Here is a 20,651-nt window from a genome sequence, read left to right on the forward strand (position 1 = left end):
TCACCCTAGGCGAATCCCGGGGGTAGTTGCTAGGCCCCTGAGGACGTGGTGGGACTGGAGCCCGAAACTCTGGGCATGGGGTGACGGTTGGAGTACGCGGTTCTACTTTCTGAGCCAGCCGTGTAGTACCCTGGCTTACTTTCCTTGTCTCCGCGTACTCATCTGCTAGCCGAGCCGCCTCGTTTAAGTTAGCGGGCCGGCGATCTCGTACCCAGTCTTGTATGTCTGCGGCCAGGTCTTGAAAGAAATGTTCCATTAGGAACAGCTGCAATACTTCCTCCCCGGTGTTGGCCTTGCACCCTTGGACCCAAAGGGATGCCACCCTTTGTAACTGGTTGGCCCATTCCATGTGGGAGTCCACAGCCATCTTCTTGGACTCCCGGAAGCGCCGGCGGTAGGCTTCTGGCGTTACGGCGTATCGGGTTAGCAGCGCCTTTTTAACTTGCTGGTATTGTAAAATATCCTCTGGAGCAAGAGCCCGAAAGGCTTCATTGGCTTTGCCCGACAATTTCCCCGACAAAATAGTGACCCATTGGTCTGGTGGTACCTGGTGTAGTGAGCACTGCCTCTCAAAGTCTGCCAAATATCCATCGATTTCCTCCTCACTTTCTACAAAAGCTTTAAATGCAGTGAACGGTATTTTCTTTCCTGTAGCAGCAGGTGGGGGGGTAGGAACTGCAGGTGTAATGGGCTGTCTCGCTCTTACCAGTTCCAGTTCTTGTCCCCTCTTCGTTTGTATCTCTTCCCTTGCTTCCCGGAACAGCTGGTTGATTAGTTCCACGGACGTTTCTGGATACAAGGATAATCTCCGCTGTACAATCCCAGTAATTACATCTTCTTTGCTGACAGGTGCAAGGGGCTCCGTTCCTTCCATGGATCCATCCATTTCGTCCAGCTCCAGCAGTTCAGCTATCAGCTCCCTCCGTGGTCTGTTGCTGGCGCTCCTACCACGACTCTCCAATAGATCTTTTAGTGTGGATCTTTTCAGCCTGGCGTACTGCGACTCCATTCAGCACTTGCTCTTTGGATAAAAGGACCATCCCACCGCTGCCAACCAATGTAACGGCTACCCTTGGTGTGAGGGTCTCAGCCGTTGGAGACGTCCTTTTCCCTGGCAAGCTGCGATATGCAGGTACCGCCGGTATATCCCATCGAACGCCCTTCCAAGAAACGAGACGGGCTACGTTTGAAGGGTCAAGCAGACAGACTTTATTTTCCACATTTTTCCTCCTTATATCTGGTTACAACTGTACAGAAACAAATGACACTCCCCCCCTCATCACCCACTAAGGCTAATTACTAAACATTCTTTAATTAATAACAACAAAACCTTCACCCACTCCGTCTCCTAGGCAGACGTTTCGTCTCCGCATACAGAGACAGTGTTATCACACATAAACAGTTTTTAGCATGCATAATTATAGTTCTGAGAGCAGACCTGGGATTAACACCTGTTCATTACAACACCTTTATACAAGGACAATGGACTGTCTCCCAGGCCCTGACGCAATTAGCATGTCACTAGACTGAGTCATAGAATATTGACTGGTTGGGGTCACAATTAACCAACATCTTGTAGTCTCTCAAGATCCTGCAATTATTATCAATGTCCAGGCAGAATAGTCCATAATCCGTTACATGGTTTATGTACCAATTAGAAAATCCTACATGTGTCTCACTTCACCAAGATTTTTCTAAAGGTCAGTATGTTTTAACAGGTACTTTATTTCAAATTCTGTGTTTTATGTACTGTATTACCATTTGACATCCAGGCCATTTTTTTGTAATATGGCCCTGTGCTATTTTAACTGACAATTGCATAGTCATGCAACTCTGTACCCAAGTGAAATTTATGTAATTTTTACCCCCCAAATAGAAATTTTGTGGTATTTTAACACTTCTGCGTTTTTTTATGTTTTGCGAAATTTTGAAAAAGAAAACAACAATATTTTTTACTGTCAGAACAGAACTCTGCCTTGTTTACATAGTCGGAGCTCTTTTCTGTGCCTCTCCTTAGTAATCAGTGGGTTCCGGCTTACATCCGTTTGCTGGCACCCACTGATCGGCTTCTGCTGTGACTAATCAAAGCAGAAGTAGGACACTGGCAGTGTGCCCCCTACTAGGAAGTGCAGAATCACATATACTGTATATACGTGATTCTGCATAGAACGTCTGTCCTGTAGCAGTAAATCTGCTATGGGGTGGTCAGCAAGTGCATAATACTGAATTATTAACCCTCCTGGCGGTATCCCCGAGCATGACTCGGGGTTGATTTTTTCTGCCAAAATCGGTAATCGCGAGTCACGCTTGGGGTAGCTGTGCAGAGCCTGCAGCGCACGCTGGCTTACCTTCTCCTGGATCCAGCGATGCCACCGCGCTGTGTGAGCGAGTGGGAACTCGCTCGATTCACACAGTGTCCTCCTGTGCCGTCGATCTCCGTTTCCTGCAACGTTACGACGCACGGGAGCGGAGATCGGCGCCAAATTCAAAAGAGTACTGTATGTAAAAAATACACACCCCCCTTGTCCCTAGTGGTCTGCCCAGTGCCCTACATGTTCTTTTATATAATAAAAACTGTTCTTTCTGCCTGCAAACTGTAGATTGTCCATAGCAACCAAAAGTGTCCCTTTATGTCAAAAATGGTTTTAGATCAGCTAGAAAACAGCGATAATAAATTATAATCACTTGCAGAATTGTGCGATAGCGATTTGTGGGGAAATTTGTCATAAAAATAAATAAATAATGACAGCGACAATTCTGCAACTGAGCAAATTTCAGTGATTTTGAGTTGATTACATTATTGAATAATTTTTATTAGAATTATTATTTGATATAATTATTTATAATTATTTATTATATTATAATTTATAATTTTGTTTTTAAAAAAATGTCATACCCGGGATGCCTATTAGAATCTTGTTTGGTCAGATTTAAGTGAGTTATTCCTAAGAATTACAGACCTACAGTACAAAACGCCAAATTTCCTTGCAAATAATGGTACCGCTTTCAGCATGTTTTTTCTGAAAGAATCATACCGCCAGGGAGGTTAAAGAGGAAGTAAACCCTGATGGGTTTTACTTCCTCTTTAGCTTGCTGCTGCAGCCTGCAAATGAACAGCATAATGGGCTAGTATGCGTCGCAAACTAGCTCATTATGTGCCACTTACCGGCAAAAGAATCCAGCGATATCCCCAGAGTAGGCAGCGTCCATTTTCTGTCTTCTCTTCCTTCCGGGACACGGACTCCGGTGCTGTGATTCGCCTGGGGCCGCGTGACGTTACTCCCATGCATGCGCACGGCAACCACAATTCACGGCACAGGCTGGGGAAGAAATGGCACTTAGTTTTGTTTCTTCCCCGCGCATGCGCAGTGAAGAATTTGGCGGACTACAAGTGAAATATCTCCTAAACGGCGCACGTTTAGGAGATATTTCCACTAGGTAGAAGTAGTCCACCAGGGTTTACAACCACTTTAACATACTATTCCCATGCCTAGCTGAGCCTACAACAATGTTTCCTGAGAGTTATCTCATACAATCATGTGGTGAACAGACACATTCCAGTCAAATGATGTCTCTGGTTTGAAATAAATTCAGGAACCCAGCAGGTGCTAGCACTTTTTGTTTATAGAAATTTATAGAGAGAACAATAGAAATCCACAAGATGTAATATTTTTATTTACAAATTGTGAAATGATAGGTGCACTTAAAACATTAACAAGATATCCAATAACACCATATTATACAATGGTTCCTCATCGAGGCACAGCTAACATCTCGTATTCGCGAGGTCTGGAAGCATTGCTGTTGGGTTGTGGTGTAATTTCTATGTTCTTTCTGTCCACGGTGGGTTCCAGAGTAAATCTTTGCAGAATGGTTGTAAAAAAGAGGAAGAGTTCCATGCGAGCCAGACCCTCCCCCATACACATACGTTTTCCTGGGAAATAAGAAAAAAATATATCAAAAACTACTACTAAAAGATTAGGCTAGGACCAGTTTTAGGGCAACTGATGCCTTCTGCACAATCCAGCAATGGTGCCCATCCTGGAACCCTCTATTTCTTAATTTATAAGAGATTCAGGATTGTTGATTGCTCTATAAATCTTATAAACCTTCAGTTTGAAGACAAAGGTAGACGAGCTGCATAAAAGTTTATAGGGCTGCAATGTCCTTTATGGGTATGATAGTTAGGTGAAAAAAACTCTATGATGCCCCCTTCCCTTTGTGCTCTAAGCACAAACAGATTTTGATCAATTATTAGTCCAATGCTGGATTAGGCATTATTCAAAGGGTAACTTTTTATGGCAAGATCAGTATATTTTATATATGTAGAGTGTGTAAATAACAATTACCTTAATAGCCAATTTTACAGTTAGCCCAATTTAAAGGTACTTCCAGGACCCATTTTCTAAAGCTTGCCTCTGTCTAAGTGTTACCCATTAACTGTTGACATAAATAGGACTGTAACTGATAAAACCCTGAGCATCATACTGTTTGATGGGACATGAAGTGCAAAGACTGGGACTTGAAGTTGGAAATTTAGAGGAATGGAAGAACAAGGGTAGGTGCTGTTTACATTCCATTACAATCACCTCTCCTTGTTCCAGGATGTAGCTCTATTGAGGGTCTCTGGAGTAGGAGAAAGGCATATTTATTTCAAAAAAGCTTTTTTTCAACTATAGGGTATTGGTACTGGTTATTACTGGTATGAGAGCACTATTGGTGACCATAAGTGCATGGATTTAGGAAGTGTTAGGAGAATAATATGGAACTTTCTATGTATTTCAACTGTGTAGTCGCCTTTGTATGCTGAGAGTAGGAATGCCAACAATGTAAGGTAATCATTCTAAATCCTCGTACACACGATCGGACTTCCAGCACACTTTTCCATGGATTTTGGTCCGAAGGGCGTCAGCCGTGAACTTGTTCTGCATACACACAACCCAACATTTTCAGCCAACATTCACCAAATCATGTGGTTTTTCAGCTCTTTACCGCCACCCTTTGGGTTACTACTGCTATTGTTGTCTGATGTTTAGCATTGGTTCTGAGCATGCGTGTTTGTACTTTGGATTTTAGTTGGACGGACTTGCGTACACACAATCGAATAAACCGACATAGCAGATTTATTGCCCAACAGTTGGTGAGCATGAACAGCCAACTTTTGTTGTCGTTAATTCAGCCAACAATTGTCTGATGGAGCATGTACATGGTTGGATTATCCAACACAACATTTCCGACAGACAATTATGGCCATAAAGTCGGATCGTGTGTACCTGCCTTTACATATTTCATAGGAGGCTGCTGGGTAAGGTGTTCAGACAAACATATAGAAAGTTTAAAGCACACCCAGAAACTCAACAGAGTAGTATCAATTTTTAAAAAGTCATATGAGCCTTGAGTAGCAAAGTGACATAAGAGATGCAGAGTTGTAGGTCCAGAATAGTGACATCAATGTATAGCTAAATAGCATGACAGGGGTGGACAAATCCCAAGAGGCACTGTAGACAATAGTACAGTTTTGGGCAAGTAAAACAATTATTTTATAGGTTTCGAGATAGTAGCTAACTGTTCAGTTGAAGTTTCACTTTAAAGAAAAATACATATGTATTTTCTACAGACACAAATCTATATTTATGTAATGTCAGAAATAAATACACATGCACTTCAAATCACAAAGTTTCAAGGATGAGGATCTTTACTTTAACCAAGTAATAATTAGATCCCATTGGGTCAAAGCTAAAAACAACTGTCACTTTTTCAAAATAAAGATTCTTATCTTGGTGTGTTAGTTTTGTGAACTGAGCCTGTATTTCGGATGGAACACAACCATGGTTTAAATTAAGACCTCACTGTATATCTAAAAATGATTAACTAGACTTGTTGGTACCTGCTGAAAATGGCATAAAGGCATCACTCTTCTTAAAGGTGCCATTCTCATTAAGGAAATGTCCAGGGTCAAATTTGTCAGGGTTTTTGAACTGTTTGGGGTCCTTTAGGACTGAAGTTAGGATTGGAAACACCAAAGTTCCCTAGAGAAAACAAAAATCACTTAGTTAACGAGAATCAGATTTTAAAAAAGAAGGTATTATTAACAAACTACAAAACAAAAATACTAACGTACTTTGATCATAAAATGTTGAAATGAGGAAACATTATAGGGCCTAGCAGGAATGAAGACTGCACTCTATGGAGCAGCTTTTTTAGAGGCAGTGAGCCAAGACTCAAACTATGCCCTGCCAGCTCTTCACACACTCAGATTCCATGCTGCATAAGTACTAGGCCTGATCAGGCGTCGCAAATACATTTTGTTTCTTGAGGCCATGTCTACTTTGTGGTTCCAGGTTTAGTCCCTAGGAGAATCCTATCCAGCACCCAGGGCCCATGAGACAAGGGTTCCCAGATGGTAGGTCCCTGTGCCTAATAGCCTAATAGAGCTTTCCTGGCCACTGCCTTTGATGGACCCTTCATTATTAAACCACCACTCACTGCTGTCCAAAATCTATATATATAAAACTCAACGTGTGTGTGTGTATGTATGTTCCAGCATCACGTCCAAACGGCTAAAGATATTAACATGAAACTTGGCACACATGTTACTTATATGTCAGCAACAAACATAGGATAGGTGGTTTAACCCTTACCCACCCCCATAATAATACCTGGTACACATATTACTTATATGCCAAATAAAAATATATGACAGTTAAATTAACCCTTTCCTACACCCTTATATAAAAGATGGGTATATTTATATTACTATGATTTTCCTCCTCAAAAGGTTAAGATAGGAAGACCGGGCAACGCCGGGTATTCAGCTAGTTGGCTTATAAATGTTACTTTCCCCAAGTTATTGGCTACACCAATGGGCTACACCAATGGGACATCAGTGCAGCATATTCATTTGCAGAGTAGAACTGTTACTTTAAGGTTTGTTCAACAGGTACATCATCAGAGAGGCGTTCTTACAGTAAAGCATATTACATAATGTTCCCATAACAGTACAGAACTTCTCAAGTTGTACATCTTTTACAAGGGCCTGGTCCTTAGCACCAGTGGGAGGGCTACATCACCCACAATTTGATCACAGGCTCTAGTCTAGTCTATAGCTTTGGTGGAAATAGCAGTTCCACTCCCTTTGGTCTCCACTCACTACTACCCTGACTCCCCCCCCCCAACTGTTTAACTAACCATTGCTCAGCTAGAGTGATGGACAGAAAGGGTCCTTAGCAATCCATTGGCAAGATTCCAACATACAAGGGGACTTACAAAATTCCACAAGGGCAAAACTAAGGAGAACAGGGACATCCAACTGTTCCTGCAGGAACTGCAACTGACACCCTCCCAGATGTATAACAGTAGCATCCTAACACCATGTTACATGGTTATTCCATATTCCCAATGTGTGCATTGAAATTTTTTTCTGTCTGGGTTCCATTGAGAAAACCTCCCTATTAAATCCTGCCTTGAGAAAAAAAAAGGAGTCAAGATCTCTCCAAATAAAGGGTAATCCTCTCTTAGACATGTGTCTCAAGAACAAGTGTTCATATTGGAACAGTGGGTCTTTACACTGGAATAATTCATAAAAGGGTAGGAAGATATTCTACATCCTGACCTGCCATTCTAAAGGAGATACCTGCCCATTTACTACAAAACGTAGGCACGATTAAATCACAGATAGATAGATAGAACACACAGACATCTCAGATCATCTTGAAGGGTACCTTCGGAATGTGATATCCTCTAAACATGGTGTCCCTGCTGGCTGCATGGAGTAGTCCTGCCGGTACAATATCAGCAAATCTCTGGATCTCGTGAATGGCGGCATCTGTATATGGCATCTTACTCTTGTCCTCCATTAATGGACAGCGATCTCTGCCTATTACATTGTCGATCTCTTTATGGATCCTCTCTGAAGCACACAGAAAAAAAAGAGCATTAAAAAATATTAGTTGCTGCCAAATCTGTAATTATTTATTTATGTGCGATTAGTAATATTTACACGTTGGAAATTATTTTGTAGCAAAGCATGAATTAGACCCCAAGGGTCATATCATACCATAAACTTTATCATACAATAAAGTTGTAGAGTGTTTCTAAACTGTAGATTGTTTTTCCCATGCTGAGCAAATTGTGCTAGATTTCACATTTGGATTAAGCAGGATCAATGGAGGTCATGCTTTTTCCACTACATAAGGCTAAGCAACAACATTTATATAAATAAAGAGTGCTGTGTTACTATGATATACCAGTGTGGGCAATGGAAAATACTATATACACATGCACAAAGTGAGAAGAAATTAACTATTTAAATAAAATACTAATACTCATAAAAAAAAAAACTCCATAAAATCCAGTGATTCTAAATAAATGCAGTAAATGTCCAGTGCTGATTCTACATCCAATATGCTACTGGTGTTAAAAACCCAAATCCCAGTGCTGTAAGTGCTTGCTGTATCTTCTCCAGTGCTCCACCATCTAGTGAAAATATAAGGGTGGCCCCTGTACCTGTTTCCTAGACCTGTGATACCATAAAGTTCCCTAATCTGACATCTAAGTAATTTTTTGCTGCACACACAGTTCCATAGAAGAGATATTTGGAACATCCTTCTAGAAGCCTGTCCTGTGAAAACATCCTCTTTCTGCAACTTGCATCACCAGCCATTAGAGACTTAAAGTGGAGTTCCACCCATAAATATAACATTACATCAGTAGTTTAAAAAAAATGTCATTAGTCCTTTACGAAAACAATTTTTTTTTTTAGATGCCTTCAAAGTGTTGTTGCTAGGCAGAATAGTTAATCTTCCCACTTCCTGCACCTAGGTGCTTAATGCTTCTTAACCTACACCGCACAGACTCCTGGGAATGTAGTGGGTGTAACTTTCCAGGAGTCTGTGCACTCCCCAGTCTCAAAGAATCATGTGACTTGGACAGCACAGGTGCTGAAACCTGATCTGACACTGCTTGTGCAGCACTGAGCATGTGCGAGATCTGCAAGGCTGAAATCCAGGAAGTCATACAGTCTGGCTTCATGATGCCCACACTTAAGATGGCCCCAATCAATTTCTATTTTATAAAGTGTCTAAATGCTGTAACAACCTAACAAAACAGACCTTAGTTTACAGACTAACTTTACTAGAATACATTAAGCTTGTGTATTACAGGGGTATTTATATTTAAAAAGTGAAATAGTGGCCGGAACTCCGCTTTAACTACTGTAGATTTCATGGGGCTCCATAGCAAAACTTTAATGGAACCCCCCACAGCGACTTCTATCAATCACACTTAGTAATGTCTTAGCAATGTCTGGAATTTCGAAATGGAGAGCTCAGACAACCCCCTTAGTGGGGTCTCCTTACTACCCTTGGGTCCCTTAACTTCTGCTATGGCTATAGTTTTAGCATTGCAAATCATATTTCAACTACAAGAACAGGTTTGAAACTGATTTGTGGCTTTGAGAAATGGTTCTGTCTTGTGTTGCATTGAGCAGTGTGAGTTTGAGGATCACCAGATTACAGGGAGTAATGTGGGCTGGCGTAGTCTACTGTGCCAGTTTTAAGAATATACACTGGGGAAAGAGCTTAGTCTTTGTGAGTGACTCCATCTGCAGGAGGGTAAGGAATTCCTCCGTTCTACGAGACGCCCCTCTCATTGGCATCTTCCCACTATTCCTCATATTTTAGGATTTTTTTTTAAATCCTTTACAAGCACAATGCCTGCAATGCCGAAGAGATAGGTGAACGCTGCTGAGGCTGGAGATGCCAAGTATGTGCCCAAGAGGATGTCGGCACGGTTGATAGCTAAACCTGCTCCTCCAAAGGCTGAAACAAAGCCGCATAAGGAAAAGGCTGCAGTAAAGGAGAAATCTGAAGACAAAAAGGTTCCAGTAAAGTGAAAGAAGGGCGCTAAAGGCAAACAGACTGAAGAGGCTAACAAAGACGAGACTAAAGAGGACGTGCCATCTGAAAGTGGGGAGACAAAAGACGATGAGGCCGCAGTATACGACAAGGATGAAAAGGAATCAAAGTCTGAATAACCTACATCTTGTTCCAAGTCTTTTATCAGTGGTTCCTGTACCTCCCTTGTACAATTCAGAGGAATATTTTAATCAACTATTTTGTAAATGCAAGTTTTTTAGTAGTTTAATTCTAGATTTTTTTTTTTTAAATAGGAGGGAATCTTACCATGTCTTTTTGTTCCAAAATAGATTTTATCAAGTGTGAGAAGTATTTACTGTGGAGCACTTAAAGGTTAATTCTATGTTGTGATGAAATGGTTCAAAGTAATTTTATCTAATTTTGGCCTATGATCTTGCTTGCAGGCCAAGTTAGAAGGTAAGGCCTGGATTGTGGTCCGATTCACAGTTTATTTTTTTTAATGTCTTAACAGTTAAATTGTTCTCTGTACCCATACTGTACCCATACACTTTTTACATCTGATAAAAGTCTGCAGGTGATGGATTTTCCCTCTGAAAAATTGTGTACTTATTCCTATTTTTTCTTTTTTTTCTTTTGGGGTAGTGGTATTTTATTTTCCGTATCTGTGTTAAAGTGCTGTGAATCTTTTTGGAGTGTGTAGTGAGTGTGATGTACTGGGAAGCTTAAAAAAATAAAAGCGGTTACAAAAATGTCAACCACTTCACTCCTAGGGGGGCTGCATTTTTATTAATTTTTTTACAAAAATGCTAACTTGTTCTTTAAACTTCAATTTCTGACTTTAATTTTGACTACATGTTTTTATTCCTAGATTTCCAATCTACTAGAGTTTTAGGAAAAATAATGTACAGATTGTTCATAGTCTGTGTGCTGATCACCAAACCAATAAAACGTGGTTGAAAAAAAAAAGAATATACACTAGTTAGGAACCCCTGTGTGAATTAATAGGCAAACAGAACAATAAAATACAGTTCTAAGTGCTAAGTACTAGAGTTGAGCGAAACCGAACTGTAAAGTTCGGGTTCGGTACGGACTTTGGGTTTTTCCCGAACCCGGACCCGAACCCGAATAATTGCTGAAAGTTCGGGTTCGGATTTCGGGGGAAAAAAAATGTGCGGAGGTCCCCCCCAAATTCAATAACCAGACCCTTTAGGTCTGGTATGGATATTAAGGGGAACCCCGCCGTCAATTAAAAAAATGATGTGGGGTTCCCCCTAAATATCCATAACCAGACCCCCAAAGCACCTTGTCCCCATGTTGATGGGGACAAGGGTCTCATCCCCACAACCCTTGCCCGGTGGTTGTGGGGGTATGCGGGCAGGGGGCTTATCAGAATCTGGAAGACCCCTTTAACAAAGGGGACCCCCAGATCCTGACCCCCCCTGTGTGAAATGGTAATGGGGTACACTGTACCCCTACCATTTCATGAAGGAAGTGTAAATTCTTGTAAAAAACACACACACACACCGTAGAAAAAAGTCCTTTATTTAATAAAAGAAAATAAAAAAACTCCAGCGGTGATAATCCACTCGTTCCCGGCTTCCTGCTCCAACATTGTCCTGATCCAGCGACAGGTGCGGGTGATCTCCAGCGATGAGAAGATCCAGCGATGGGTGCGGGTGATCTCCAGCGATGAGAAGATCCAGCGACGGGTGCGGGTGATCCAGCGACGGGTGCGGGTGATCTCCAGCGATGAGAAGATCCATCCATCCAGAGCGCAGCATCGCCAACCTCCTCTCACCACTGGACACAGCCCAGCGAATGACGCGCTGAAGCTGTGACATTACTTATATAGGGGAGGCAGGGCCACCCGTCACGTGACCCCGCACCCTCTGACGCACCCTCTGCTACGTCACTGGGTAAGCCCAGTCTTCCCCCTTCCTGGGCCCTGCCTACCCTATATAAGTAATGTCACAGTTTCAGCGCGTCATTTGCTGGGCTGTGTCCAGCAGTGAGAGGAGATCGGCGATGCTGCGCTCTGGATGGATGGCATTTCTCATCGCTGGAGATCACCCGCACCCGCCGCTGGATCACCCGCACCCATCGCTGGATCTTCTCATCGCTGGAGATCACCCGCACCCGTCGCTGGATCAGGACAACGTTGGAGCAGGAAGCCGGGATTAAGTGGATTATCACCGCTGGAGTTTTTTTATTTTCTTTTATTAAATAGGGACTTTTTTCTACGGTGTGTGTGTTTTTTTTACAGAATTTAGACTTCCTTCGTGAAATGGTAGGGGTACAGTGTACCCCATTACCATTTCACACAGGGGGGGTCAGGATCTGGGGGTCCCCGGATAACGGGTCTGGTTATGGATATTTAGGGGGAACCCCACGTTATTTTTTTTTTAAATTGACGGTGGGGTTCCCCTTAATATCCATACCAGACCTAAAGGGTCTGGTTATTGAATTTGGGGAGACCTCCGATTATTTATTTTGTTTACTAAAAGTCTGTGTCCCATTGACTTCAATAGGGTTCGGAGTTCGGGTTCGGGTTCGGGTTCCCGAACCCAAACTTTTTTTTTAAAGTTCGGGTTCGGGTCCGAACCCGAACATCCAGGTGTCCGCTCAACTCTACTAAGTACAGTTTCTTAGGTAAGGATAGTAATAGGCAGTAAAAGAGTTTGGTAATCAAAGGGTTACCCTCTCTTTTAGAGAGGAGATCGAGGGACAACACAGATCTCCCAGATACATTACAACTGCAATGGAGCTATTCAAGTAATTCAAGTGATTAAAGAAGGGCAACTGACAGCAAAAGAACTGGCAGTGGAGGAGTTAAGTTTAATTCAATGCATATTTTTGGAGATCAAGGACTTAGGCCTCGTACACACAACCGGTTTTCCCATCGGAAAAACTGCCATGTGTATGCTCCATCGCAGTTTTCCTGACAGGAAAACCGCCGGGAATCTCGGCAAGAAAAATGAGAACATGTTTTCTTTTTTCCCGTCGGGATTCCCGGCGGTTTTTAAGCCGGCAGTTTACTTATTTACCTGCGGTGGAGCATACACACGGCCGGGTTTCCAGAACAGTGACTTTGTAACAGCATGCAGACAGTAGAACAGCAAGGGAGCTGTGTACACAGTGTGCAAGGAATCCTCTGCATGTGGCGTGGAGATGGGGCGGTGATGCTGATTACCAAAACAACATGTTTCAAAGTGTTCCCTTTCTACTGTCTGCATGTTCTACTGTCTGCACTACACAGCCACTTTGCTGTCCTATTGTCAACCCCCATAAAGGCTTTCCACACACCACCGCCAGCTTCCTGGATCGATTGGGCAAATTATATCCACAAAAGCTGGAATGTCCTCGATTTCGGAAAATATGCATTAAACTGAATCTTTTAAAAACGTGTAAACACTAGCTCTTACTCAGCAGGCTGGTTGTGTGTCCTGTTTACTTTTTCAATTGGAACAGGAGTGTGCCTTTAAAATGGTCAACAAGTGGCAATCATCCTTATTATTCTGGTAGGGCAAGACAGCATTACCTTGTATTTCAGGGTATTTGAGTAGTATCAAGAAGGCATATCTCAATGTCATACTTGTAGTTTCCGTCCCAGCAAAGAACAGGTCAATTACCGTTCCTAATAAATTATCCCGATGAAATTCTGTTTTTGGGTTGTTCTTTTCCTGAAAAATATTTTCAGAGTCATTCTAGCATCCAAATGGGACATATGTCTACCACAATCCAATGAAGTCACCACTAATCTTAGTTCTCACACCTTAGCGTATATGTTTTTTTCTTTCTGCATATTGTCAGAGCATCGGAGTTAAAAGAAACTCCACCCTCCAGCTTCTTGCCCCTTTCCTAGGAATTTGGACAGGAGCTAAGCTGGACTAAGAATGACTTTTACTAGAGCTCTCATGTATTATTAATCGATCAGTGTACATGCCAAGACCAAGAGTACCTTTTAACTACCTAGAATGTAACACAAAGCCACTATATGTATATGTTACCAGGGCTTTTTTCTCAAACAATAGGTGCTGGAACTTAACTACGACCCCAAAAAACCCCTCCCCTACACACACCCTCCAAATCACATCAAATAGTGTGTGTGGTCAGTCAAATTTGAGGAACAGTAAGAGAGTCTTAAAGGGGCATTAAATACCAGGATTGTCTTACATACAGAGTGCAGAGATGTCAATTGTAAACACAGAAACCAGACTTCGGTGTTTACAAGTGATTGTGGTGAGCAGGCACCAAAGGGTCTGAGCCAGAGGTGTGGAAATCAGTTCCACCAAGTTCCCCCTGAAAAAAAAAACCCTGTATATTACACTGTGGTTGCCACTTTTGTACTTCTTACAAGTCAAACAGTAAATGCTAAAATATCTCTTTAAAACATTTCTTGCATTAGATTCTAGACCAAGAATTGAAATCAAACCTACCTCTTCCATTTTTATGAGGAAGCAATCTATAAAATCACGGGTGCAATTCTCATCCAATGTCTCCTTGTGAGCTTCCACCATTTCTACCACAAACTGTTTAAGCTTTTCAAAATTTGGAAAAAGTTTCTGATGGGGGCCAGGGACATGGCTCATTAAGGTTGGGAACAGATTAAGAAGCTGAAACAACATTTTATTTGAATAATATGTAATAATAACATCCAATACCTCAAGTGTATAAAATGTAATCAAACAAATATATAACAGATATACTCTCATTAGGGATGAGCCGAACACCCCCCTGTTCGGTTCGCACCAGAACCTGCGAACACACCAAATGTTCGTGTGAACTTTAGAACCCCGTTAAAGACTCGAACATTTGAAATCTAAAGTGTTAATTTTAAAGGCTAATATGCAAGTTATTGTCCTAAAAAGTGTTTGGGGACCTGGGTCCTGCCCCAAGGGACATGTATCAATGCAAAAAAAAGTTTTAAAAACGGTAGTTTTTTCGGGAGCAATAAATTTAATAATACTAAAATTGAAACAATAAAAGTAGAATTATTCCTTTAAATTTCGTACCTAGGGGGGTGTAAAGTAAGTATGTGAAATAGCGCGTTTTTCCTGTACCTAGAATTGTCACTGCACAAAGTGTAATTTCTGATAGAAAAAAAATCATTTAAAACCGGACTCGCGGCTATAATGAATTGTCGGCTTCAGAGAGAATTCATTCATTAAAAAAAGCGTGGGGGTCCCCCCAAATTCAATTACCAGGCTCTTCAGGTCTGGTATGGATATTAAGGGAAACCCTGCCGTCAATTTAAAAAAAAAAGACGTGGGGTTCCCCCCAAATATCCATTTCAGACCCTTCAGGTCTGGTGTGGATTTTAAGAGTGCAGCCCCCCCCTCTCCTGAACCATACCAGGCCACATGCCCTCAACATGGGGAGGATGTCCCCATGTTGATGGGGACAAGGGCCTCATCCCCACAACCCTGGCCGGTGGTTCTGGGGGTCTGCGGGCGGGGGGCTTATCAGAATCTGGAAGACCCCTTTAACAAAGGGGACCCCCAGATCCTGCCCCCCTATGTGAATTGGTAATGGGGTACATTGTACCCCTACCATTTCACGAAAGAAGTGTAAATAGTTGTAAAAAACACACACACCGTAGAAAAAAGTCCTTTATTAATAAAAAAAAAAAATCCAGCGGTAGTAATCCACTCGGTCCTGGCTCCCTGCTCCAACGTTGTCGGTATCCAGCTACGGGTGATCTCCTCTCCGGTCCAGCGATGAGAAGATCATCCGGGATCCAGAGCGCAGCATCGCCGGCCGCCTCTCTCCGCCGGACACAGCCGTGACATTTCTTTTATTGGTGAGGCGGGGCCACCCGTCACGTGACCCCGTCCCCCTCTGATGCACCCTCTGCTACGTCACTGGGGAAGCCTGGCTTCCCCCTTGCGTCAGAGGGGGCGGGGTCACATGACGGGTGGCCCGCCTCACCAATAAAAGCAAATGTCACAGCTTCAGCCGCGTCATTCGCCGGCTGTGTCCGGCGGAGAGAGGCGGCCGGCGATGCTGTGCTCTGGATCCCGAACAATCTTCTCATCGCTGGCCCGGAGAGGAGATCACCCGTCGCTAGATACCGTCAACGTTAGAGCAGGGAGCCAGGACCGAGTGGATTACCACCGCTGGATTTTTTTTATTAATAAAGGACTTTTTTCTACGGTGTGTGTGTTTTTTTACAACTATTTACACTTCCTTTGTGAAATGGTAGGGGTACAATGTACCCCATTACCAATTCACATAGGAGGGGCAGGATCTGGGGGTCCCCTTTGTTAAAGGGGTCTTCCAGATTCTGATAAGCCTCCCGCTCGCAGACCCCCACAACCACTGGCCAGGGTTGTGGGGATGAGGCCATTGTCCCCATCAACATGGGGACATCCTCCCCATTTTGAGGGCATGTGACCTGGTACGGTTCAGGAGAGGGGGGGCCGCACTCTGTCCCCCCTTTTTTTCTGCGGCCGGCCAGGTTAACGTGCTCGGATAAGGGGTCTGGTGTGGATTTTTGGGGGAACTCCAAGCCATTTTTAAAAAATATTTGGGGTGGAGGTCCCCTTAAAATACACACCAGACCTGAAGGGTCTGGAATGGATATTTGGGGGGAACCCCACGTAATTTGTTTTAAAAATTGATGGCGGGGTTCCCCTTAATATCCATACCAGACCTAAAGGGCCTGGTAATTGAATGTGGGGGGACCCCCACGCTTTTTTTTTTTTTTATGAAATGAGTCCGGCTTTAAATTACTTTTTTTCTTTCAGAAATGACACATGGTGTAGTGACAGTTCTAAGTACAGAACACATGAGCTATTTCACATGCTTACTTTACACCCCCCCAGGTATGAAATTTAAAGGAATATTTCACTTTTATTGTTTCACTCTAAGCATTATTAAATTCACTGCCCCCGAAAATACGGCCAATTTTAAAACTTTTTTTTTGCATTGATACATGTCCCCTGGGGCAGGACCCAGGTCCCCCAAACACATTTTAGGACAATAACTTGCATATTAGCCTTTAAAATTAGCACTTTATATTTCTCCCATAGACTTTAACAGGGTGTTCCGCGGCTTTTCGAATTTGCCATGAACACCCCAAATTGTTCGCCGAATAGGCGAACAGGCAATGTTCGAGTCGAACATGAGTTTGACTCGAACTCCAAGCTCATCCCTACTCTCAATTAGTTGCTAGGTAAACACTCCTCAGTGATTTCACAACACCATCAACTTTCAATAAATAGTGCATATATAATGAAGCACAACTAAACATGTGGTACATACCATTAATCATATTCCAATATACACTATTTCAGTGTTTCTCAACTCCAGTCATCAGGTCATGTTTTTAGGATTTCTCTCAGATGAAACAGCTGTGGTAATTACTAAGGCAGTAAAACTGATCAAATCACCTGTGCAAAATAATAGAAAACCTGAAAACATGACCTGCTAGGGTGCCTTGAGGTCTGGAGTTGAGAAACACTGCACTATATTACCAAAAGTAGTGGGATACTTGCCTTTACACGCACATGAACTTTAATGGCATCCCAGTCTTAGTCCGTATGGTTCAATATTGAATGCTGCCACTGTGCCATCAAATGCCGCCACTGTGACCCCCCACCCGCTCGCCATCTGCCTTGCACTTACACTGCCTCAGTGGGGCAGTGGGTGACGGCGGCAAGCTGTGTTCTCCATGCGCCTCATCTCCTCCTGTCCTCTCCTTCTGATAGATGTCCAATCACAGCACCTGTCATTTCAGCCAATCAGGTGACGGGTAAGAGACCCGAGCACCTGATTGGCGGAGAGGCGGTTTAGTGTTAGGAAAGCGAATATTCATTCACTTTTCTAACACACCTGGGAGGACTGTGAGCGCCAAGCATGGTGCTTGCAGTTCACCTATTTTGAAGCCTATCAGAGCCTATGGCTCTAATCAGGTGCTTCAAAAACACCCCCGCCGCTGTAATTCAGGCACCCTGCACCTGAAAAGGGGCCGGGCTCCTGAATAGGGGGTGGCAGCATGAATCTATACATTTGTCATAGAGGGGGTGGTGCTCGTGCACCCTTACGGACACAACGACACTGGGTGATTGGTATCCATGAGATCTGATATGGAGTTCGGAAAGGTAGAAATCAAGGAGTGACTAACCCTACTATCCCATTAGGTGGAGCACAATTTGGAGTGTTTTATTTTTCCTTGTTTATATGCTAGCAGCTCACCTTAAAACAAAAAGACCACAAAAGGTCTAGTGGCGCTTTTAGGAGAGTGGAGTGGAATGTGATTTTCCATAAAGGATCCATATATTAAAGCTTTGTCAGACCAGCTGTGGATTTTGATGCAGGTGAAGAGAGGAGAGTGGAATGTGAACGGCCATTAGGGATTTATATACCTACTGACATCATTTGGAAAACATCTCTAACCAGTGCTGGGCCTCAAATGTCTTGTATGTGTGACTAAAGTTTAAAAAGTCTTCTCAGGTCCCTTTTAGGGTGTGGATACTGCTTTCTGCAGGACGTTGATGTGATTGCTCCAATGTGTATGCATTTATGTTTCATTCTTAAAAAGAATGAATGAATGAAATGTGAAGCCTGAAGTGTCATACGGACTGTTCTCTGCATAACGCTATAAAGAACATTCAGAAAAGAAGGTAAGGCCTGTCACATGACCTATCAAAGTCATATGGCAGGTTTACTCCTCTCGACACTTCTTTCCCCATTTATTAGATAGAATGGATCGTCTATTGCTTCACGGTCCTAAAAAAACCCTATCTATTGCTTCTGCGGTAGCTATTGTCTCAGAACATGATGTGAAATCTATAATATTTCCATTGTCACTGCAACAGGAGGTAAGGGTAAATCTTTCAATTAGGAAATATATATACCATATATACTCGAGTATAAGCCGAGTTTTTCAGCACATTTTTTTGTGCTGAAAATGCCCCCCTCGGCTAATACTTGAGTCACCTTATTGCACCTGATCTCCCAGACTTTTGGGGACCCGGTACCAAACTTGGTACACATGTAGTCCCACTCTTTCTCTACAAGTGTGCAAAGTTTGTTGTCCGGGGGACCTACGGCCGGAAACACCAATTTTTTAAAGTCGGGCACCCCTTCCATAGACTCCCATGTTAAACGGTAATTTCTCCAATGATTTTGGGGACCCGATACTGGCTGGTCGTAGGTCCCCTGGACCCGGAACTTGGCACATATGTAGTGCCATTTCTCCTCTACAAGTGTGTAAAGTTTGTTGTCTGGGGGACCTACGGCTGTGGAGCACCGTTATTTCAAACTGGGCATCCTTTCCATAGACTCCCATGTTAAACGCCAGTCTAGTCATGGACACAGTGAGGCATAGGCACAGTGAGGCATGGACACAGTGAGGCAATGTGAGGCACAGTGAGGCATGCAGGTGGACACCCTAGGCTTATACTCGAGTCAATAAGTTTTCCCAGTTTTTTGTGGTAAAATTAGGTGCCTCGGCTTATATTCGAGTTGGCTTATACTCGAGTATATACGGTATATATATACTGCATATATATATATATATATATATATATATATATATATATATATATATATATATATTAACATAAAACATGTATTGTGTGTGTACACATATATAATCATACACAAAATAAATATTTACCTGGCCCATTCGTGAGTTCAGCAGAGTTACAACTTCTTGAATAAGGTTCAGAAGGATCATGAACTTTTTGTCTTCATAGTCGAACCTCTCTCCAAAAACAATGGAGCAAATAACATTGGAGACAGACAATCTTAGCAGATGAATTGGGTTTATTGGTCTATCTGTTATTAGGCAAAGCAGAATCAATCAGTTATTTTATTCTTAACATCAGTATCTATAATTTAGAAAACCATTTCAAATCTATGAGGATCTTGGTGAAAAATACTAAAGGATTACAGAATAGTCCGGCATAAGAGATACACTGAAGGTTCAGTCTGAACACAAGCTCGGACTGAACTTTGGCTCTTTCGACATGCAGATGAATACATGAACATATACCAGTTAGGCACATATAAGTTAAAGAAAAGAAGTAAAGAAGTAAGGAGCAATTGGCACAGAAAAACACAACACCCCCCTAAAAAATTAACACTTAAAGTGGTTGTAAACCCTCGGATATAACATTATTGAAAAAATTAGCACATAACACAAGCAGCTGATCGCTGCATGTGAAAGTTTACTCACCACCGTCATTAGCTTTTTTTTTTCGTTTTGATAACGTCACCGCGCTTGCTCATTGAAGAATTTGTCAAAAAGACGTAGGTGTTTTTCTTATACTTCTTTACATGTATTTTATGAATGTATGCCTTATTCATTAATATGGGGATTGGCAGTACCCTTGTTGCTAATTGGGGCTACCAGATTCGGATAAGCTCCCCATGCACAGACTTCCACAACCACTAGGCCAGGGTTGTCATTCAACAAGGTCTTTGCCAGGTGGGTCTCTCATGTTGAGGACATGTGGCCTGGTATGGTTTGGCAGGGGGGTGCACACTGGCCCCCTGCTTTTCTGACCTGCCAAGGTTCATGACTGAACAAGCGTTTGATATGAATGAATGAATGAATGAATGAAAAACTTATATAGCGCGGCACATGCGAACTGAATCGCCTCTGGGCGCTTGTTGTTCCTGTCTCTTGACATCAAAAGAGCAGAGTTTTAATCTGTCTTCTGAAGGTCAGGTGGTTTTCCTCCAACCGAATGCTGGTTGGTAAAGCGTTCCATAGTCTAGGACCTTGGAAAGCAAACCTTCTTTCTCCTTTGGGCTTTTTGGGGGAAC

The 20,651-nt window shown here is 42.6% G+C and overlaps 1 protein-coding gene and 1 pseudogene across 1 annotated transcript in view; one reads left to right on the plus strand and one right to left on the minus strand.

Annotated features, from left to right (window-relative positions):
* Positions 1-3,650: 3,650 nt before the first annotated feature.
* The window catches only part of LOC120913361 (cytochrome P450 2H2-like), a 39,041-nt gene continuing 22,040 nt past the window's right edge, over positions 3,651-20,651 (minus strand). Inside the window, exons 4-9 of the mRNA XM_040323241.1 lie at positions 19,498-19,658; positions 14,312-14,488; positions 13,414-13,555; positions 7,722-7,909; positions 5,888-6,029; positions 3,651-3,934 (exon numbers count right to left, since the gene is read on the minus strand). Of these exons, the coding sequence (XP_040179175.1) occupies positions 3,753-3,934; positions 5,888-6,029; positions 7,722-7,909; positions 13,414-13,555; positions 14,312-14,488; positions 19,498-19,658 (992 nt within the window). The 3' untranslated portion in view covers positions 3,651-3,752. The remainder of the gene's footprint in view (positions 3,935-5,887; positions 6,030-7,721; positions 7,910-13,413; positions 13,556-14,311; positions 14,489-19,497; positions 19,659-20,651) is intronic.
* LOC120913363 lies at positions 9,695-10,150 on the plus strand (annotated as a pseudogene).

Source organism: Rana temporaria, chromosome 9, assembly GCF_905171775.1.
Source record: "Rana temporaria chromosome 9, aRanTem1.1, whole genome shotgun sequence".
NCBI lineage: Eukaryota > Metazoa > Chordata > Amphibia > Anura > Ranidae > Rana > Rana temporaria.